Here is a 23,611-nt window from a genome sequence, read left to right as displayed (position 1 = left end):
ATGAATGTACCCCACAACGAGCGATCGCCTGGGGAGGATGTAATGGGCCAAAAGGGTCAGAGAGAAAAGCTCCCAGAATCAGTTATTGAGACTATTTATAGAGAGATAACCGTGCAACAGCAGGTGGTGTTGAAAGAGACCGTCCATTATTTATCAACAGTCTTTTTGTCAGCTGAGTACACTACTGACTCACTACTTATATCAATAAATGCATGCATATGTGTGTCTTTACAGCTGCCCTATATCGCTGTCTATCCTTTTCTGACCCTCTCTGTTACGATCGCCATGGGGATTTAGGTGCTGTTGTGGCTTGTTCTCAATCACTTCCTCATAGTGCTTTCTCCAGTGTCCGTTCCTGTGCATTTCCAGGGTTTGTTTAAATTATTCACATCAGGGCCATTACTAAGAACACTCACCCCCTCCTATACGATCATCTCCCCCCATCAGGATGAGATGGGTGGTCTGTTAGGATGGGAGGGGTGCCACATTTCCTGGGTTTTCGCCACAGTGGAGTAAAAGCGCCTGAGTTCTTTTACAGTGGATCCACTCACAGATGAATCACTCCCAGCAACGCTTTTTTGGGGGGTGAATTATTGAAAGCCTCTCCAATGGGATGAGAGTGCACTGTTAATCTGTGTGATTTCAGGCTTTCGTGCTGAAGTACAGATGTCCAGCAGTCAACAGTCTTTAACAGAGATGTGGTAGTGCGCTAGTCATCGGTGTCTACATCCACACTGCTGAAGCGTATTGTGAGTAAATGTAGTGCTTTTGCCAAGGGTGCCTAAAACACTATAGGCAAACTTCCAAAAGCAGCTTCTACAAGTGGTGTAACATTACATAAAGTTCTTCTTTTGGTATGACCCTTTGTATCACAGGTATATTATTATTGCACAGAAAACAATAAGAAGGCAGAAGGCCTTGGTATTTCTGCTGAATATGAGCTCTGCACTGTGATGTTGCAAATTCAGACCATGAGCATAGCATAAACTCAGTATGTAGTGTGAGTTAACACATTATACACATTTCTTAAAATTGGCAGGGTGTCTGCTCAGCTTCTGCCATGCTGGATGCAGGGTGGCTGCAGCTGCAGCTTTTAAAGCTTTGCAGTAACATGAAACATGACTTTTATATCATCACTTAGACATAGTGAACATCACTTGTGCCTGTCGTGTCACTCAGACATGAATCGGCCAGCGCTGTCAGCATGTTGTAAATGTTTGGCTTAAAGGGCATAGCAAAATAAGATGTTTTTTTTATTTACCAAACCAAACGATTGGAATCCATTTAATACACCATCACAATCCTAGTCAGTAATGTACTTACACTAAGGCAATGACATATTTTTGTTTCCAGCATGAGTAACTACCAAGAAACCTGACCTCTGCTTTTAAATCAGCTAGCGTTCTCTGATTTTTCTAGAAATTGACTCTTTCCAGGCGGCTGTCTGATGCTGAGCAGCCAACCGCACAACAATTTGCTTATCACGACTCGCTCTCAATCATTGTGGCCTCACTCTCTGTTCTTCTTTCAGCCGACTTAAAAAAATCACACTTCGTGAACTCTGGCCTCCTGCTGACAGTGCTGAGCTGGCGGTCGGCCTCCAGCCCACCACTCAGTTGCGTGCCGTATCTTTGTCATTTATCTAAATCCCAGAAATCAATTACAGCACTCCAAGGTGCCAGGGTGAGGGATTTGAGTTTTAATTTACTCCTTGCTCCTCAGGCACTGGCACATGCCCCTCTCCTGGCATTGAGGCTTATTGAATTAAGCAGAGGTAGACAATTCTCAGGCTTTACATATCTCGGATATTGGCAGCTGCACATTTTTGTGTTTACATTTCCCAGTGTTGCTTTTGTAGATATGACTGGCCTTGGTTTTTATTTCGATTTCATTTTGGGGTCTTTTCTCTGTTTAGCAACTTAGTTTGTTCTTGGCAGTGTTCTTCTTCTGACTGACTCTATAAGTCAGAGGGGCCAGTTCTTTGGAGTTCCCCTTACCAGATTAATTTAATACTGGATTAGTGTGCCAAAATCAAAAGAATTTACTTTAAAGTATCCATAACAAAGTCCATATGCACTCTGAGACTCTCCTTTTCCCTTTGGTCCAGCTAAATTAACAGTCTTCACAATGAAAATGCATCAGAATTCACCAGTTCAAACAGATCTGGATTGAAAACGCGCTACATTGTGTTCCCAACACATTCTCATTCCCAGGACATCAAAGAAACAGGAGAAAATTTTCATCCAGGATTTTATTTTCAAAATCTATTCAGGTAGTTTTGGTGGCTATACTGAGTCAAACTGAAAAAACAAAACAACTATCATTGACCTCAAGTTTGACGCGGGACACAAGCTCCATTCTTCTGGGTGAAAGTCTCATGTGTGGCCCACATATCCACCATGACCCTGTGTTTTTTTCATCCTACTTCTACTTAGGGACAAGCCATGTTATTGTATTTGTCCACACAGTTACAAGGCTACAATATCACAGATATATGACTGGTCAGTTGCAACAAGAAGGGTGGGGTGATACCACCCTTCTTGTGTTACCATGTAAAACTATGAAGACCCAGTGTGTAACAGCAGCCTAACAGCCACAGGGATGCAGTAACGTTAGAAGCACTGCCACCAGTGATAGGTCAGCACTAGCCCCACGAGGGAACCTGCTGTTAAAAGGTAGCCCAGATTGAAATGACTTCAATCTGACTTCAATTCTTAGCAATGTTGTTTCAAATAAAAAGAAACTATAGCTACACATATTTTCTCTATTGAAGACCACAGTTAATACTAACAGTAATGTTAATGGTGGAACATTAATGCCTGACATGTCCGGGGTCTGGTGACCCAGTGCCCTGTGATTTAGTGGTTTCTCAGTGTGTTGTATTTCTGGCTCTTTTAGTTATTCCTTAGTATTTATGGTGATTTCTAGTCTTTAGGTTTCTGTCTCCCCTGTGTTCCTTCTGTCACGTTTAATCAAGTTATGCTTTCATGTCTATGCTTCTCATCGTTTCAGTGTCAAGTCCGTGTCTCTGTGCCTGTCTCATGTTTCCTGTTTTACTTTGACGGTCTCATGTGCTATGTTAGTGTTTTCAGCTTTGCTTCCTCACGGTCTTGTTGTACGTGATTACTCCCAGCTATGCTCTCCTGCTGTCTCATTCCCTCATTATTCCTCTGTGTATTTAAGCACTTTGTCTTCGTCTGATTGTCTGCTTATCATCCATCACTAACGTCCCATGTCTCAGGTATTTGTGTGTTTCCTAGTGTTCCTGGTTTTTGTGTATTTAGTTTCCCCAGTTTAGGTTTTTGTGGTTAGTTTCTCATTTGTCTGTTTCTTATGTTTGGTTCATCTTCTGTTTTTCGGCGTCAATAAAAGGCACGGCATTTGTTATAATACAGTTACGTTTCCACATTTCGTTCATCTGTATTTGGGTCCACTGCTTTCCACTCCACACTGTCTGCCTTGACATGACATTAACAAAGCTGTTGCTGTTAGCTGGCTAACTAGCAGAGGTACCTTCTGTGCTGATGATGTGCCCTCCTCCTGCAGGGTGAAGATTAGACAGCTGTCCTCAGTTCACAACCAAGTTGAGCATTAAATGTGTGAATTGTTCCACACTTTACTTTTGAGTTTTCCAACGAGGTTAGACCCAGTCTTGGGGTCATTACTCTAAAAAGTAATGTATTACACATTACGCATAACTTGTCATAAAAAAGCAGTGCAGTTTTTTATCATACATACTCCCTGGAGAAAGTAATTTGTTATGCCATTCATTACATTAATTTTACATTACACTCTAAATTGATAGCTATATAAACCTTAGGCTACAGTTCTATATACCTGTCCCAATGAGAATACACAAGTAATCTTTCTTAGATTTTTTTTTAGGTATAAACACAAAACCAACCCAAAAGAGACTTTAAAGCAGTAATTCTACTGTACGTGTACAAATGAAAGCCATAATGCTGCTAGCCTGACTCCTTATCACTGCTGCAGTCTTCTTCCTGTTAAAAGAGAGTTTTTCCTTCCCACTGTCACCAAGTGCTCGGGTCATCAGATTGTTGGGGTTTTCTCTGTATTATTGTTGAGTCTTTACCTTACAATATAAAGCAGCTGTGTAAATAAAATAAAATTAAACTGGACTGGTAAAACAGTTTCCCCTTGGATGAGCCTCTGCTTGTCACAAATGTCGTAATGAGACACAAGCAAAATGAAAATATTTGTAAAGAGTAGGGAACATTTGTGTGTGTGTTTGCTTCAAATACTGAAAGGTAAGTGTCAGAAAAGTAGTGACATTTTATGTCGGGTTTTTTTCTCTCTTTTCCTTCGTGGCTCTATAAATAGCTGGGTGAATTTTTTTTCTCTCTCTGTTGCCTGTCTGTTTAGTTACAGTTTTATCAGGTTGAAAGATGGCACATTTTTCTGACAAGCAATTTCAAAGATAGCATCTCAATTTCAGACTTGTGCATGCCATCCCTTGAGATGGCCCCCCTGTTCTGCTGGGGTCATTTCCCAACCTGTAAAACAATTTCTTAAACCAGCAGCAGACGCAGCTTCCTCTGTGGGAACTGATATCTGACCACGATCATTTAGATAACTCTTCAGAACCCCATATCAGAAGGCGCATAAGCTGCCCCCACTTCCTCACTGTGTTTAAATGTCCACGCCGTCAACAGCTACTGTTAGCACACATCTAACACCTTGCAGTCTACTGACACGGCAGGGCATGGGTTTCCAGAGAGGTGATAAGACCAACTGTGTTTGAACTCTGTGGCCTCGGTGTTGCTTTTTATCTTTCCATAAAGATAGCAGTGGAATCCATTAGCAAGCATGTGGAAGAAAAAGAGGGAGTAAAATGCTGCGCTTGATGTCAGCTCGAAATGCAAATGCACGACAGGCTGCACTCTCAAGCTCTCACTGCTTGTTGTACATAAAGCTGTAACTGGAAGATCAGCCGTGTTGAACCTCCGCTTTTGGTTAATCCTCCCGTGACAGGAAGATATGAAAGCTCCTCGACTCCATGAAAAGAGAGGAGGTAGAGGTTTGTCATTGTGCTCCTCTTAAAGCACAGTGCAGCAGGGTGGTCAGGTTTCAGGCTGGGGTCTCTGTGAGCTCAAATGCTTTCAGAAGAATAGAGTCAGCATTTGGAAATGCTGGCAAACTGCAAAGGAGTCTTCCGTTACTCTGAGTGCACCTCACAGACAAACAAACGCACACACCCTCCACCTCCCTCTCCCCTTTAGAAATTCAAAACCCCCTTTTTTAACTTTGTGAGGGGACGTCATGGTCGAGCTGCCAGCCTGGGAACAGCGGCAGCCAGTACGGGACCAGTAGCTAGAAACTTGAGGAATAGTAAACAGAGCGAGAGTGTGGGTCAACAGAGAAGGCTCAGAGAGTGCATTTCCATTTGGCTCTGCCAGCCCGGCGTAAAAAGCACCGAGATGATATGATGACTTAATGCAGTCTCAAGTACCTGACTTTTTACACCAGGCTATTGTGGGACTGATAGCGTGTGAGCAGAGGAATGCTAGCAGCAGGTCTGTATGCCACATTATGCCCTTTTAAAGCAGAACCACTTAAAGAATGTTTTCCAGCTTTTATTTTCCCCTGCCTGAAAAGGTGTGAATGAGTCAATACAGCACAGAAATATCACTGTGTGACTACGTGTCATAACGTTCAGCACTTTTAAATTTTAGTTAAAGTGTGTCATTATTAACCCCTTTAAAGCCTAAACCATCAAATAACTGCCAGAAAATTCAGTGTCTTGAGTTTTTATTAAACCTGCTGACAAATTTTAAAAAACGATTTTCATATTTTCTTTTTTTCTAATGTATTTTGTCATTTATTGAGGTTTTTCATGGGGGGGATTACACTGATGATGCAGAAGTCTCTTTCTGTGTATCAAATATGATGCACTAGGCATTAAAGCACAACAAACACTACTGTGTTCTTCTCAGCCCGTCACATAACTTTGGTTTACGCACACAGCCAAACAGATCTATACATTTTGGCAGCATTATGAAGTGAAAGGCACATTATTCAAACGTTTATTGCTTATGGTTTGTAATTAGGAAAACATGAATTCATCTGCAAACTGATGCAGAAGATTGTTCACATAGTTGTGTCGTCAGCATTGCTTATGATCCTCCCAGCGTGTTTCATCCCACACATTTAGTGTGACCTTGCAATTCTTTGGCTGCTCACTCCTTTTTTTAAACTTCTCTACTTTTATCTCCATCCAAGGCCAGCTTCCTCCCATTTGTAAGAATTTGATAAAATAAAAATAAAGGCTTCTTGAAGGGGTTATATTTAGGACGGAGCACTCTTTTAAAGGTTTTTTAAAAAGCAAAGTAAAAACGTGCAAATGCCTTGTGACCGAGATGGACATCGATTAACACCTAATCGGCTGTTTAACATTTGTACATGTACAGTATATTTTCTTTCTCTTCCTCTAACGCTGCTCTGTTTCCTCCTTCATTTCCACCTCATCCACTTCCTCCTTACCTCAAGCCTTGTCTCCTAAACTGAAGTCAGGGCTCTAGCACACAAAAACGTGCGTAAACATGTTGATTTATTCCTGGTATTTTTACAGTTACTCAGAAAATAAGACATGCAACCATCCTGTCTTCGGGCATCTGACACAAAGCTAGCTAAAAAAAAAAACAGCTGGTTGTTAGCTAACAGAAAAAAAATCACACTTTCCTTCAAAAAGGTTGATTACACTCTCACATCGTATGAGAGTTTATTTATTAAGCGTCCAAATCCAACAATGTTGGATCCACTTCAAAGAAAGTTTCATTAGCTGTTGCTACTAAGCTTCACTATCTCTTCAGATTACTTTCACAAGGTTTTACAGCTTCTTCCAGAGTAGATAGATATGGACACATAACAGTTCACTACAGATGGATGGCAACCGAGGTTGTTTGTCCTACATCATCCCCCATAGCTAAGATTATACACTTGAATTAGGAAGGGGTAAAAAAAAAAACAACAGAATTCGATGGGTGGTTGTCTGCAATCTACTGACATCTACTGGTGATATTTTACTCAATTTACCTTTAAAGTACACATTTGCTGTCTCATTAACAATGCCTAACAACTTTTGCAGTATATATATAATAAATGTGAGAATGGGATAGACTTTCTGTGTTTATGTGTGGCCTCCTTTGTGCCGCAGGGCCCTGTTGGAGCTGAGGAAGTGCCGTCTCCTGATCCATCCCAGTCACAGCAGCCCAGAGTCCAGCACAGCTTTGTCCAGGAGCATTTCCAGGCACAATACAAGTGAGTTTCTAAGGATAAAATTTGATTTAAATGAAGTCGACATTAAGGACAAATCAGTTTGTCACATCTTGCTGGCTTACTATCATTACGTGAAGAGATAATGGTACAAGTGACTGCTGAAACCTTCCCTGAGTCATTAATAGACTGTATTTTAAAGATGCGGGTAACTTCCTTGAAGTGGCATTTTAATGTATGTCACAGAGGGAGACCAAGAACAAAGGAGTGGGGGCACACAAGAACACAATATAGAAAGTTAGTGGAGGAAAAAACTGTGTTTATATAGATGTATTACATAAAAGCAACAGTTTAAACATCATTTTGCATTAAAAACCTGTTTTTCACCTTTCAGACTTAGTAAAGCATATAAACTATTTAAGTGAAAATCACAATACTACCTACAGTAAGTTACAGAACAAGAATCAACTCATCCCTAAGTACTAAAAAAAGATTCCTTTGTGCATCCAAAGGAGTCTACTCCAGTAGAAAGAATTGGGTTTAAGGGATTTTTGCAGAGGTTCAACAGGTGCATCCATCTTTTATATACAGACTATGGTTGTAACTTGGTCTAACAGTTACCAGACACAGAAGGCCTGTCAAACTGTTTCTCCCATTGAATGACTGTAGCAAGACAAAAGTGACTTTGTAAAAAAAAAAATTCTTCTGAACCAAAAACTATTTGCCAGCAGACATTTCTTTCTGTTTGGCTGAAATCAGCACATACCATATCAAGCATCTTGTGAGTTTTGTTTGCACAAAGGTCCACTGCCATGTTGTCAAGTGGTCTAAATGTCAGGTTGCTCTGCAAGAGAAAGGTCACGACTTAAATAGCTCCTGCGGACACGTCTGTCTCATGGCACTCCTGTGTTTCGTCCAGGCTCACACTGTGTAGATAAATGACATAAATATTACTGAATAATACCAGTGAAGAGAGGGGGTCAAATCACACAATCCACTTACAGGCTCACAGTACACGGTGTTCAGGGTTCACCGGTCAGATTGCAGAGTAATTGCTAAATACGGCCGATTTAATGGAGATGTCATAATTTCTTTTACAGAGAAGCCCTCAGAGACACACATGCCAGGTTAGAAGGACTTTAAATCTTCGCCCACACAAACACACACACACAGCACTAATTACCAGGCAGACAGAGGCAGTTATTCTGAAAAGGCCCAATGAAAAACTGGCCTGCTTCTCTAACCTCTGAGCCTCTTAGAAAAACAGAAATCTCTTAAGTACTTATTTAGAGTGCTTTCCTTTTTGTGCTGAAACAATTAGGGATGTCACAATGGTCGAGTATTTTCTCTGTTGTAATGCTTTGTGAATATTTTTCAATCAAAGACTTTTCTTCCTGTTTTTTTGGAAGGTGGGTTTTAAGGGGAAAAAAGGGGGAAAGCGCTTAGCACACTGTCTTATTAACATTTCGGTGCAGCTGGATGTCCTCATGTCTCCCACAGATCAGTCATCCTGGAGATAAAGAGGCGGCTGATGTACACGTCTGTCAGCTGCAGCCTCCTGAGAGTGGAACAGGTCGACTTTATCTCAATGGAATTTTTAATCTTGTCCGTTAGAAACTACGTTTATGCCGCAGTTTAGCTTTCAACGCTTTGCCTCGTTGGTTAGTTGAGTTAGGTTACAGTTTACTTCTATTATACCTAACATCTAAGCAGTTGTTGCTGCTGCTGCTGATTTCAAATCTAATTTTTTTATAAACAAGACTTTTTTATAAAAGTGCAGGCTTTCCAGGCTGAACTGCCTCTGATGCGTACTCTCTGTGGCCTGTACCTTCTTCCATCTGCTAATTCTTTGGAAAATTGGCAGCTCTGTGTGACTGCCAGTATTACATCTGTCAGAGCGCATCGCCTAATTGCCACCCTCACTCTCAAATGTTTCAGCTGTGACACACTGGGTGGGTCTACATAGGAAGCAGCAGCCGTAGCAGCCCGGCAGGCAAGATTTGTTCCTCTCTCCCACTCAAATAGTGTCCTAGCCAGCGAGAGTGGGTGAGACGGCACAGAGAGAGATCGCAGTATACAACAGGAGCGAGTGCATCGCTCTGCGGTAGCACGTAGATGTCAAAAGATTGAAAATGTTATCACCTCAAAATAATTGCACCAATTTGAAGGGCGGGGTAATTGCTCTTATTGAAAATTAGAACCACCGTTTGAGGTTTACTGCAGTAAAAAGACGCGGCCCACAAAAGGAGCTCAGATCTGAAGCAGTTTTTTTTCAACACTTCTTATGTCCACCTTTATTTTTCATGCTGCTATTGTGCAAATTTCTGAAGAAATGTTCTGCCATTCTTCTGAGACTCTTTTTTTTCCTCCTGCTCGTCTTTGATGGAGAGGATGTGCTGCCTCACCTTTCCTTTTTCTGAAACACCCCAAAGGTTTTTTATTTGACTAAAGGCAGGTGAAATGCTTGGTCAAGTAATAGTTTTTTGGGTTTTATTTTTTTTTACATTTTCCTTCTTTAGAAACTCTTGTGTGATTCTGGCAGAGCTCTGTGGATCCTTTTTATGCTGGAATATTCATCTTCTGCCAAGCTTTAGGAGACAGAAGTCATCTTGTCAGCCAGCATTCAGGCATTGTCTGTGCCGCCTATAAATGTTGTCTCCCTTTTGCACTCGTCCAGGTCCATATCATCACGCTCCAACCTCTGCGCTATGTATTGGTCATGTTCACAAGAAACATACTGGAGCTGAAGCTGAAGCATTTAGCCTGCGCCCGGTGTTCGTTAGGCTTCTGTTCGTGCTCTTCAGCAAATTTGAGAGCAAGCTGTCACAAAAATTCCTACAGACAAGAATACCGCCGGCTCTGAATCGTCTGTTTTTAAGAGGTAGATGATGAAAGCAGTGCACTGTCAGTGGCATCACTGCAGACGGACAGCCATTGTGGTTGTATTTAGTGGTGCTTTACCTGCTTTTGTACATCCTTAATACTGCTGCAGCTGCGTTTTTAGTTTTACCAAGGACTTTCTTGGATCTTGGTGTAGATCAGAGGTGTCACACATAAGGCCTGAGGGCCAGAATAAGCTCAATAAAGACTCCAATCTGGCCCAGGGGACTACTTTGAAAAATGTGAAGGAGTCCAAAAATGGATGCACTACTCTGTTTTTACCACATTAAGATGTAGCAGAGATTAAATGTGTAGTTAAACGTCTTTACACTGCAGGAAAGTGTTCTGGTCCGGCCCACTTGATATCAAACTGGGCTGTGAAGGTAAAGCAAATATTTGATCATGTAGGACTTTCTTATTTATGGGGACAGACTGGAGTGGTAAATGGCAAGTACATAAAAGCAGCACTTGACATAAGGATATCTGATATCCTGAGGCAAAATTGGAAACCTGGCATGTTTTAAAAGTGATATGAGTGTATCCATGTATCTGTTTACATTCTGGATTATTTAAGCGACAGTTCCAGCTGGAAAATAATTTGCATAGTTTAGGTTTGGTGTTATTTGGCGAGGTGTAGGTGGGGCAGATTTTATTATGTTACATATGTTAATCACATACTCTGTAGCTTGGGAAACCTTGGATATTAGTATCATTATTTCATTATTTATTTATAATCATTAAATATATCTGCTGTATATTTTAGATTGAGACCAAATGCATATAAGATAACGACATTGTTTAACTCTAAAGACATTTTTATTAAATGTGAATTTTTAAAGCGATTGTATCTGTGTTTGGACATGGGTGATAGATGTATTTATTGTTGACCCTCTGCTTTGTTTGTGTATATTTTTTTACCTCAGCAGGGGGTCAAATGAGAATGAATAAGCTAAAGTATACACCGGTGTACTCTGACTTCAGGTCCTTTATTTATAATATAGTCTTTACTTGTTTTTGATTGCTTAAAAGTGCTACTGCACATGCGTGCATTCAATTCTGTTGTATACTGTGTACTACAGGCTGAGTTTTCCTTAGCAAAACCTTTACACAGATACTCCAGCATATACATTACACTGTCAGTCTATTTTACCAGTGCAAGAGTTGCAGACAAGCATCCAAACACTGAGTTTTTAATTGCTTATGAATGTATTGCACTGCTAGAATTAGACTTGGAAGAAAAATTTCCCAACTCCTGTCTCTCTCTCTCTTTTGGCTTCCAAGGAACTGAGTCCTGGGGCTCCGTCACTGCCCGTGTAGCACTTTGCAATGCAGTGTCCAATGCAATACAACATCTAGAGTTGACAGACCGGAGAATTATCCTTGTAATAGCCCGGTTTGTCACTATGCAATCATCACGGCCATTATACATGTTCAAACAAGTTAAATCACCGTCCAAGCGAGCAGCGCCAACAATTATTAGATCTTTATTTATGTTATGTGTCATCACATTCTGGAGCTGATCAAAAAGCTCGTTTTGTGATGACTTTAGTTTCATTTCTACTTCGGTTCACTCACTGATGCATAGAATTTTAGGCCCTCTAAAATGGACCTAGCTCAGTATTTTATATTATCGCATCTTTACATTATATGAAGTTTAATATAATCCTTAATAATTGTATACTGGGCCTTTGTACAATGTCTAAAGGAAGCCATTTAACTCTCTTCCTTCTTGGTTTATTGGCTGTGCCAAAAAAGTAGAAGTTGGACGAGGCTGCTGCACTCACAGCCAGAGCTGCGTGCTTGACATGCGATATCAGGGAAATCTGCTCGCAGTGACGTCCCACTAAGCCAGAAGCAGAAAAAAAACTATAAGGCTCCAAGTGTTTAGCTGTAGTGAAACCATAGCTTGAGGCATAACATATGAGCACTGAGAGGTGAAGTGAATAACACTAATTATCTCATCTTGGCCCTGTCAGTAGATGGGAGATATTAGGGAGAAGGTGAACATTTTGTCCTCAAAGTTGATGCAGGAAAAATGGGCACGTGTAAGGATTTGAGCTAGTTTGACATGAACCAAACTGTGATGGTTAGATGACGGAGTCAGAGCATCTTATGGGGTTTTCCCATTCTTCAGTGGTCAGGATCTATCAAAAAATGTCCAAGGAAGGAACCGTGGTGAACCAGCGACAGGGTCATGGGCAGAGTGAAGGCTGGCTGGTGATGTCTGGTCCAACAGACAAGCTGCTGTAGCTCAAATTGCTGTAAAGTTAATGCTGGTTCTGGTAGAAAGTTGTCAGAGCAACACAGTTTGTTGTGTATGGGGCTGCAGAGCTGCAGACCAGTAAAGGTCTTCGCCAACAATATTATGCAGCTGGTCATAAACAGAGATGGGCAGTAACATGTTACAAGTAATGTGTTACTGTAATCCGATTACTTTTAAGAGTAACGAGTAAAGTAAGGGATTACTATAGCAAAAACGGTAATTAGATTACCGTTACTTTCCCGTAGTAACGCTGCGTTACTGCGTTACTAAAACCGTGATTTTTTTGCGAGAATGTCTCATGACAGTGACGTAAGCGAGTGCGACGTTTGTGACAACAGCTGTGTGCAGATCAACAATGGATCATATATCGAGTGCGGGAGAGAGTATGAGCGTGCAGCGTTTAAAGCGTGGAAGTACTGACCTTACTTTGAGTTTGATTCTGTAAAAAGTGACAAAAACATTCGTGTCCATTGTGCGTGGGAAGAAAACTTATTTTTACAGCGAAAAAAAACCCTTAACTTCCGAGCAAGCACCGAGTGCGCTACGACGTAATGGGAAACTCACAGAGAAACTCGCAGATTCTTCCACTGACCGCTGCAGCACACCTGCACCAGGGTAAACCTCAGCCTATGCCACTCAACATTTTCACTCAACATTTTTTTGCTGTATTTCACTTGCATCTATTTGGAAGACTGAGTGTAAACACAAAAAAATATTTTATTTTATGTGCTGGAATGTGCAGAAAATAGGTTTAAATGTTAAACAAATTTCTTCCAGTCAGAGAATGTTGCATATAATTTAATTTTTGTTTGATGCATAAAGTTAAAAGATTAAAACTAATAAAACAAGTTTTAAAAAGAGACTTTTCCATTTGATTACATTTTGTATGATGGATTATGCAGAAAAAGTAGAATTGGGCTGAAAGATCTATCACTTTATCACCTACTCAGATATTAAATCGTGTTTTTAAAAAGTAACTAAGTAACTAATTACTTTTGAAAATAAGTAATGAGTAAAGTAACGGGATTACTTTTTTGGGGAAGTAATCGGTAATTAGTTACTGATTACTTTTTTCATGTAACTTGACCAACACTGGTCATAATGTTATGTGTGATCGGTGTACACTGTAAACTTTGGCCACGTTGAATATGAGCATCTGATATTATAACAGCATGTATATGGCAGAAAATGTAAATAATAGGTCCACATAAAGTGTCACGGTATGGCATGGCACACCGTGGAAGGAGTGGGGAAGGAGGACCCAGGCGCGGTGCTCTATGTATAGACAGTGTTTATTTACAATGGTGACAATCCAAACAACGTAACAATAAATCCCCGTGTTTTCCCAGACTCCCGTGTCGTGTCTCCCCGTGAATAGTCCGTGTTTCTGTGCTCTCTGCTCCCGTGTCAGCACCCCCCGGTGCTCGCTGCTCCCGTGTCTTCCACGCTCCTCCTGCGGGAAACAAAAGACGCAGCCGTCAGGACACATACAACGCGGGCATACACACACACTAACTCAGTAACAGGACGACTAACGTGGAGTCTCATGCAATGATCCCGCGTCGGTGGGAGCTCCAAGACTCTCCTAAGTAGCTCCCCCGACGAGCCCTGATCAGCGGCAGGTGTGTGGCTTCGGGTGTGGCCAGTCCTTCCGCAGGGCCACACCCCTCAGGCCTGCAGGTGGCTGAGCTCCATCCTCCAAGCATCCCCGCAGACATAAACACACACACTCACATCTACAATCATGGAGGAGAGCAGCAGCAATACCAAAATACATATAATAATAATAATAATATAATACATAACTGCTCAGGGATCCTGGGTCGCCCAATCCCAGGACCCTGACATAAAGTAAAGCCTAAATTAGATCAAAGATTGTAATCTTTTACTATATGTGGGTGAGTTACCGTAGCTGTAGTTAGTAAAAAAAAAAAGACTTTCCAGCAGTGTACACCGCATGAAGGCTGAATGACAGTCAGTCAAGTGTTTCAAATTACAGATATGGTGCAGTTTCAGTGGGAGTGTGGAGCTCGTCTTACTGTGGCGCCAATTTTTCCGAGGGATCTCGCTTACTCTCTCGTTCTAGTATTATTATGTCTCAATTGTACTTTTAATTAGAGAATTATGAGACACAAATTAAGGTTCATGCCTTTTCAATTTCAGAACATTAACGTGGTCAATAAACTGCTCCCCACCTCCCAGCGGAGGATAGCGACGAGGCTTAGTGAGAAAAATGAGGTGCCAGCGCGTTTCATTTCAACCCAAGTTGTTTTCTTTCTAATTGCTTAGAAAAGAAAATGAAGTGGAAGCAGATAAGTAAATTAAGTGTTATTCAGGAAGGTTCAAAGCTCTGTGCTGTAGGAAAGCATCAAGCCAAGAGTCTCTTCAGCATGGCTGCATCACAGATGAGGGGATACATACCTTTCAACCTTTCCACGCTTCCTCCATTAGAGCATCACCAGAATATCACCTCTTCCTTTGCTGCTTTTTTCTTTCTAAGTGTTTCAGAGCAGCGCTGGGCACATCTATGTTTTAGCTAAGGCTGAGTGTGATTTGTATGCATGCAGTGCGGTTGCCCTCACTGTTTCCTGGCGAGAATAAGACATCCGTAGGGCAGCCATTCGACTCTGCCAAAATGGAGAGATCCACTAAGAGCCCATGTCAGCTGGGCTTGTTTGAATAGAGCTTTGTTCACCAGCCTCCCACACCTCCCTTTACTCCCTCACTGGGTCTGTCAGGTGCCTTTCTGTAAGGAAAACACATTTGGTCAGTTTATCTATGTCTTTCTCATGGAGTGTGCTAAGGTCGCAAAAGGTTCACAGGTCGTTAGCGTGACCTCAGTTCAATCAAGACATGATGTGAACTTCAGATCTTCTACTTACGCTTACATATTGCTGTGCATGAGCTGTATTTCCCACAAATCTCTTAGTTAATGTTCTGCCTGGTGCTTTCCACACTATTTTAACAGATTTATTTCTGTTGTTTTGATATTGAAGTAATACAAATGAAAAGATAAATTAGAGTAATGACTGATCAACACTATAGTTCCATTGAAACATGCTGTGCACGCTTCCGGTGTGGTGTGAGGTTCCTGTGCCGGCGGGAAAGGAAAACCCTCGGGAATATGTTTACAGCTGAACAGATGTTTGCAGCAGAACCGTCCGTCACACTTAAGCAGTTACACAGAGCCATACCAAACACCTGCAAAGTATAACCACACGTTTTTATGTTAACACAGTCAAATGGTGCTCCTGAGAAACTTTTTAGTAATTTTTACACTAAAATAATTTTTCTAGCTAGTCTGGAAATTAAACTTTTGAGCTAACAGCAGCCAAAGGTGAAGCTCAGCTGTAACTGTTGGTTTTAATTAGCTATTGAATTGAGCACAGGAGGTCAGTTCATGGAAGTTACAAATTCTGATGGTCATTATCATTTATATTTATAAATATATATTTTTATACATATAGTATGTTTAATTTATCTTATAAGGAGCAAATAATATGATGTGATGATGTATTATTGTTTAATCAGCTAATCACATGGCAGCAGCTCAGTGCATTTAGGCATGCAGACATGGACAAGAAGACCTGCTGAAGTTTAAACTTAGCATCAGGATGGGGAAAAAAGTTGATTTGAGTGGTTTTGAACATGGTTGTTGTATTTTAGAGAAAAGTCAGAGGAGAGTCTGACTGCTTCAAGCTGATAGGAATGCAACAGAAATTCAAATAATTAATTATGACTAAGGTATGTACATCTCTGAATGCACAGGATATTGAACCTTAAAGTGCTGAACCTGGTATCTACAGCAGCAGAGGACTACTTCTGTTAGCTAAGAACAGGAAACCTGGGGCTACAGCTTGCATGGGCTCACCAGTATTAGACAATATAGGATTGGAAAAATGCTGCCTGGTCCGAGTCTTGATTTCTGTTGCAGGATTTGGATAACAGGGTCAGAATTTGATGTAAGTATATTGTAAACAATATGAAAGAAAGGATCCATCCTGATCAATAGCTCAGGCTGCTGCTGGTCATGTAATGGTGTTGTAAATTTTTTGGCACACTTTGGGCCACTTAGTACCAACTAAATATCCTTTAAATAGGTTAGCTTACCTGAGTATTGTTGCAGACTATGTCCAACCCTTTATGACGACAGTGTACTCTTCTTCTGTTTGTCACAAACCCCAAATCATTTCAACCTGGTTTTAATTGTGTGATGCCATCATGTCATGGATCAAAATCTCTGAGGAATGTTTCCAACTTGGATTTTTAACTGGACTGGAAGGAATCTGAAGGAATCTGGTCTACATACTGACCAAAACCACAGCCTGAATTTCAGCACATAGAGCAAATACTGCAGGTGGTACAGATGGCTCATTGTGCGAATATATTATTTTATTCATTTCATCTGTAAACCATAAAAACCATGGACAGGCTCAGTCTTCTATTGGTAACTTCAGAAGAGTGTGTATGAGTACGCCTGTTTTTGAATCTGTACGGCTTTTTTTTTTATAAATTTATTGAACATTCACATAATTAGATCTGTTTACAGAGAGTTGAGGTTTACAAAATCACTTCCAGCAATCCTGCTTTTAAATTCTGTGGGCTCCCTGACTCATTGTTGAGACAATTAGCTCACTAGAATAAGCTATTTCTTCCAATGACATTAAGAGGGATTAACTGAAAGAAGTGAAGCCATCCACAGGAACAAAAATCGCTGTTGTAGTCACTCCCTCCTTTCTGTGCATTCAGACGTACTTAGGAAACTTAGGAAATTCACCTACCTCCTTTGCTCGAGCCTCCTTTAATGGCATCACATGAGCAGCGAAAGTGACGCAACAGCGTGGAAACCGCTTTTGCTGTTTTGCGTTTATAGTGCCAATCATCCCAGGGGGGCTGCTTCAACTACCTCTAACCCCCACCCCATCCCTCGACTCTCTCTCATTCCCACCAGTTACATCACTCATCTTTTCCTTTCTCACAATCAGATCAAGGCGTCTGAATGGAGCACTGTGAACACTTTTCCTGTGGTGTTCACTTGTGTAACAAGATTAAGCCATCTCCTTTCCTGCCAGACTTAATCAGGAGGACTTTGAGATTAATTGGAAGCCCGTGTCAAGTCAGTGCAGCTGTTTTTTCGAGACTAATGTGACTGTGTTCTTTCGTCCCCGCAGATCTTCACTGACATGCCCACACTGCCTGAAACAGAGCAACACCTTTGACCCTTTCCTCTGCATCTCATTACCGATTCCTCTTCGCCAGACCAGGTGAGCAGTGCTGTTATTTTCAAAAAAGACTTCTGTCTATTATCTGATATGGTTTTTCTAGTCAGAACGACGAGTAGAAACTCATTCACAATAATGATGTGGACCTCTGATCATTACACTGTTCAGGTATCTTACAATACGTGATCTATATAAATATTCATATGTTTTGATTGTTAATCTTGATAGTTTGATAGTTACTTCTTTTGAAGTCAAATTGTTATGTTCATTCTTCATCTCCATATTTTTCTTGCTCTGCCACAGTAGCTTTGCATGATTTGCAGTTTTGTGGAGCTCTGTAATTCTTCCTGTGTCTGAAACAAGCTAGCTTATCTCCATTCAAGCTACACCTCACAGAAGCTTTGAACATCATATGTGCCAGGCTTCTATGCTCACAGGTGGATGATTGTTTCTGAGATAGTCATTTAAAGGATATTCACTCTAGAAAAGTTCTGATAATGGACTTATTAATAACTTATATTGTAAATAATTGTGCAGTTCTTCTTTTTGTATGGTTTAATGCCAACGCACCCGCCACCTCCATGTGAGCACTGTTAAAAAAAGTTTCTTTCCTCCCCATTATTTCTGACTGTTTTCACTAGTTTTGCATTGGACTAGGGTGCCTAATGTTGTCACTTCTGGACCCTACCGAGGTTTCAAAGGCAGTCCAACTCCTCCAGGTTGGCACATTAATAAGTGCCATTACCAGAAAGTTTGCTATGTTCCCCTGCACCGTCTCAAGCATAAAGAAGATTCCAGCTACTCTGGGAGAGCTGGACAGAGCCATAGAAGGCCCTTAACCCAACAGCTGGATCGATATCTGCTCCTTTGTGAATAGGATGAGCACTGGCAGAGCCACAGAATGACCTCCAGCAGGACACTGATGTGGATGTCACTGACCAAATAATCTGAGAACTAACTGAATAAGGCAGAGGGTACACTAGGGACCAACATCCCCAAGGGGGCCTTGTGCTCACTGCCCAGCACCGTTTTGGCGAGCCAAATTTGCATTTGCCATAGAATACCAGAGATGGCGGATGCACTACTGGCACCCTGTGCTTTTCATAGATGAGAGCAGGTTCACCCTGAGCACATGTGACAGACATGAAAGGGTCTGGAGAAGCCGTGGAGAATGTTATGCTGTCTATAACACTGTTCAGCACGACCAGTTAGGTGGTGGGTCAGTGATGGTATATCCATGGAAGGACTCACAGACCGACTAAGCAACAGCACCCTGACTGCCATTAGTTATCAGGATGAAATTCTTGACACTACCCTGGTGCAGTGGGTCCAAGATTCCTCCTGGTGCATGAAAATGTTGAGATCTAATGATTTTTGAATGTGTTCCTCTTTTTTTTGAGCTGTGAATATTTTGTTATAAAATCACAGAAGACTTTGACTAATAGCAATATTGGTAATTTTATATAGATATTGCAAAACACTGCTATTTTTGTGACCACATTGAGAACCTGATATTGTGACATAGGGATTATTTTTGCATACATAGAGCTCATTATTTGAAACTTTGTGCATGTTTAATATGTGAATCCACTACTGTAACAGTACATAATGTATGTGACGGAAAATAAGGAAAAGCATGATAGGTGCTCTTGAAACTTCAGGCAATAAAACACCAAACAAATCGAGACACAATTAGAAAATAGGATGTACAACACCCAGCTTTGTTCATGCATTACATACAGTAGGAACACAGGTCATTGTGGAGCTGAAGGGCCTGGTATCAGAAAGGAAAAGCTAGTGGGAAACCTTCTCCGCATTAAAACAATGTGTTATTCAAATTTACATGAAAACAGCCACTTCTCCTCCACGTTAGATTAACGAGGCCCTGAGCCCGTTCAGGAAATCCTGACATTTTCAGGGAGGGGTAACCCATTCCTCCTTTTTTCAGCCAGTGCCTCTCTATTTATGCATCAGGCTTTTTTCCCCTTCTTATCAAAAACACATGTACATATCTACAGATAGGTGACCAAGACTTTCAAGTTAAGAGACTTTCACAACGTTTTTGCTGGCGTGGATTAAGATGGGTCGCTGCAAAAACAGAGTTGTGGGAGTGGTCTCTTACAGGATGAAATGATATGAATCATATACTTTGGCCATAATCACTCAGGTCAACCCAGGTGAACACAGATGTCTGAACCACCGTGTTAGATGGTGCTCTCTACTATCGTCATCAATAAACCAATGAGGGAATATCTTTTGGGTGAATGGTGCCTATCCCTCCAGTAAAGACTTTGGAGAACCAGTGCCAGGGAACACTAAAGCTGTTCTGGCAACACACAGTGATCCAGCACTTAACCCTTTATTTTATTTTATCACCTGTCTTTAGCAGTTGGATAAAAATCTGGCTCTTAAGCACTTACAACACACTCCAGGTGCTTGCTTTTGATCTTTACCGTAATGCTGATAGTTTTCTAAAAACAACATGGAATATTTTGTCTCCCACAACTTGCCTGTTCTCATGTCCTGTCCTGTGGAGGTGGACTGTTAGTAGTTTAGTGAAGCTCTTGCTTAGACAGCTGGTATGAGTTGTAATAAGGTAGGTGAGCTACAGAGCCTGGAGTGTTTCCCAGTATCCACAGGAAACAGCACAACGTGTTTCCAAACCCGAGAGCACAGTTAAGAATTTGGGGAAATAGGCTTGCTGCTGGTAAAACTATATGTGTGTTTGTGTGGGTGTGTGTGTTTGGTATAAAACGAGAGCTAGGAGCCAGTTAGCTTAGCTTAGCATTAAGACTTGGGTACAAGAAACGGCATTTTAAAATGTAAAATTAGCAATTCAGAGTTGTAAGGGTGTTACGTGGCAGACTTTTTCTAAGGCCATGTCCACACTAATTCGTTTTTGTTTGAAAACGCATCTTTTTCTCTTAGCTTTGGCCTTCCGTCCACACTGAGATGGTGTTTTTGGTCAAGGAGACCTGAGCTTTTTGAAAATGCTCTCCAAAGTGGATACATTTGAAAAATACGTTTTTGCATCGCAGTGTGGACTACGAAAAAACGGAGGTTTTCGAAAACGATGACGCATTTTAATCATATGATGCAGTCATGTGACCAATTAAACTAAGATGGCGGAGGGCATTACAGCAGTTTTTTTGTTTGCTCTCAATTGATTGAAATTTTGACAGCCCTATTGAAGATTAATATCAGTTTGTACATGCTCCAGGTAGCTTTTCTTCAAATTCTTTAATTCTCACTCGCTTTTGCAACTTTGTACACCACCTCATTGTCAGTCCATTTAAAAAACTCTGTGCTTTTCCTCAACATTTTGCAGCAATGTTTCAAAATCTGGAAAGTAAATAAATGGCAGACAGAAAGGTCAAATCGTCTTACATTTCATGCATGTGCAATACAGTGACGTAAGAATTGAACAACTGTTCGTAAATGATTGAAAATGATCTTGTGGACGCGGAGCGTTTTTAGACGAAAACACTGTTTTCAAATTTATCCGGATTAGTGTAGACATAGCCTTAGTCTGGAACATACTTTGCCTAATGGTGGCTAAAAACAAACAAGCTATAAGGTGCTAATTTAATTTAAGCTTTAATGATCCGTGAAAGCTGGATTTTGTTAAAGAGCCGGACTAGTTGTGTTCTTTCATGCTAGCTAAAGCCTAGAGGTGGGTGGATTGATCCAAATATCCAAACAGTATCAATTACAACGCTGGTATTGGTATCGGGTTGATACTAGGGTGACAGGATCAATACTTTGTTCCTTTCCTCTAAGTTCAGTATATAGTCCACTGAATTCTGTTAAATGCATTATTTTGGGGGAAATAAAAAATGTACCTAAAATATGCACAATGAATAATGTCTGAGGCTTTTTGTCTGTTTTATTTATAGCCTTACACATCAGAAGTCGACCCAGGTCTCCAAAAATCCCACTTTCAAAATACACAAAAAGCTCAAAGCAGCGTTTTGTTGCTATCAATTATATGGAAAGTAAAAATCACAGAGATTTAGCGGTCATTAAAATGTGTTCAGAATGTGCAGATTGATGATAATTCATCTCATAAATCGTGACACACTGCTCTCCCCTACACAAGCTGCCTTTATAGGTTAAAAGTATCAGGATCTGTATTTGGTATCAGATTGATACCAAACTTCAAAAGCCAAGCATTAACCTGGCTACAATAATAAAAGGACAGAAATGGGAGTTTTATCAATTTTTTCATTTCACCTTCAGCAAGAAGATGAATATATTTATATATATGCATTTCCCAAACTGCAGAATAAACTGGTTTAACATGAAGACGTGTGTCTGATGGACAGCGTTTGTTGAGACCTGAAAATGAACATCACATCCTGTGAGTGTAGATTTGTCACTAGACATTTGCCTTTTATTATCCATTCTTTTAAATAGTTCCTAAAAGTTCAGCCTACCTCTCTTCTAATTTAGGAAAATGTTTTTTAAGAGCTGATTTCTCGTGGTGCGCCAGGTTGAGAGTGCTGTGTTTCCAACCTGTCGTTTTTGGTGTGCAGTAAATAGGTTGAGAGAAAAAATACATCAGAAGGAATAAACAGAGGAGAAAACAGATGGATTATCTTTTAAAGAATTCATTATATATTTCCCTGTGTGAAGAAGTTCAGCACAATCACACCCAGATCATGTGTGTAAGCCATAAACACATACTGTTTGTCACCAAACCAACATTTGCTGGGCTTGACGATCCAAACCCATCCATTGGCGGTCGTGTCCTTGTTTGCTATTGTTTACACTATACATACGAGTAGATCTCATGAAACTTGGATTTTTTTCTTTAATATATCTAAACATAAACTCATCTGGTAAAAAATTATAAAATATAAAACATAATTTTAATGAAAAACTTGGAAAACTCAAAAGCACAGATTTCAGAATGGTGCCAGTGACTAGAACATCTTTGGGGAGTGACCTCTAAGGCCTGCAGGCAGAGAGTCACACATGAAACTGGTAAATTATCCTAAAACAGATCATTCAGTTATAATAAAAATCATCCACACATAGCAAAGTTTTATATTAATGTCTGTTTGTCCAGGACTTGCTGCCCATTGTCAGATTGTCAGATTTTAACAAACAGAATCAAAACATTTGACCACAGGTAACTTTTAGAGCTGCATCTACAATCACAAAGAGATTGCCCAAATCTGACATACCTGAAAGCGTGCTGGGGGGAAAAATCCTTTGATATCCAAAAAGAACATCAGTTTAAAAACTAAAGCATTTTAACACCACAGAAGTCCACCAAGGAATTGCTTTGAAAGAAGAAATGTAGTTATGAAACTAGACTTGAATCCCCAGGAAATATTGAAAAATCAAGAAAACCATCAAATATCTAGAAACTAAATGAACTTAACATGTAAAAGTGGTGAAGATTTTCAGTCAGCTGATTTCAGAGGAGGCAGACAGTTATGCAACAGTTAGTAGTTATTTCTGCTAAAGAGGACGATACCATGCCAGCTGGTGTCTTTGAAGCCAGAACCTTCTTACTGTGGGGCAGCAGTGCTAACCACTGTGCCACCACGCTTGCTCAGCTCAATTCAGTCTTATCCACAACAGTCGCCCCGAGGCACTTTATACTGTAAGGTATAAAGTGGAGAGAAAACCCCAACAAACAGAAGACACCCCATGACCAAGCAGAACCAAAGAAGAAACCTCCATCACATTGAATATTATTTAAAGAAATTAAAACTGTTAGTGAAGAGCACATTTCAGTCCCCAGTACAGCAGTCATTAATAGCAATTAGGTTTTGTTCATACTGAAATGTCTTTAGCACAAATTAGTCTCCCTTTGACTGTGGCTTGTTTGAAGTCTCCTATTTCCTGTCCAAATCAGCAGAGCAGGAGTAAATGCACCAGCTCACTAGTTGCAAATAGATAAAAAAAATCTTTTTTTTTACCTAACAAGAGCCAGAAAAGTCCTGTTGTTGAACTTGATGCTAGCACCAGTTATTGAGCAAGCTTCAAAGTGCTGCTAGTT

The 23,611-nt window shown here is 40.6% G+C and overlaps 1 protein-coding gene and 1 long non-coding RNA gene across 2 annotated transcripts in view; one reads left to right on the top strand and one right to left on the bottom strand.

Annotated features, from left to right (window-relative positions):
* Positions 1-23,611, top strand: part of usp43b (ubiquitin specific peptidase 43b) — an 86,508-nt gene that overhangs the window by 26,204 nt on the left and 36,693 nt on the right. The window contains exons 3-4 of the mRNA XM_082531937.1: positions 7,175-7,278; positions 17,548-17,640. Of these exons, the coding sequence (XP_082388063.1) occupies positions 7,175-7,278; positions 17,548-17,640 (197 nt within the window). The remainder of the gene's footprint in view (positions 1-7,174; positions 7,279-17,547; positions 17,641-23,611) is intronic.
* Positions 13,596-17,384, bottom strand: LOC309705878. The gene is made up of 3 exons (XR_014276626.1): positions 17,158-17,384; positions 13,913-15,122; positions 13,596-13,829 (listed from the first exon to the last, which is right to left on the bottom strand). It is a non-coding gene; the product is annotated as an uncharacterized lncRNA (long non-coding RNA).

The sequence above is a fragment of the Aulonocara stuartgranti genome, assembly GCF_965226115.1.
Source record: "Aulonocara stuartgranti genome assembly, chromosome: 4".
Lineage (NCBI taxonomy): Eukaryota > Metazoa > Chordata > Actinopteri > Cichliformes > Cichlidae > Aulonocara > Aulonocara stuartgranti.
This window is presented reverse-complemented; position numbering and strand designations above follow the sequence as displayed.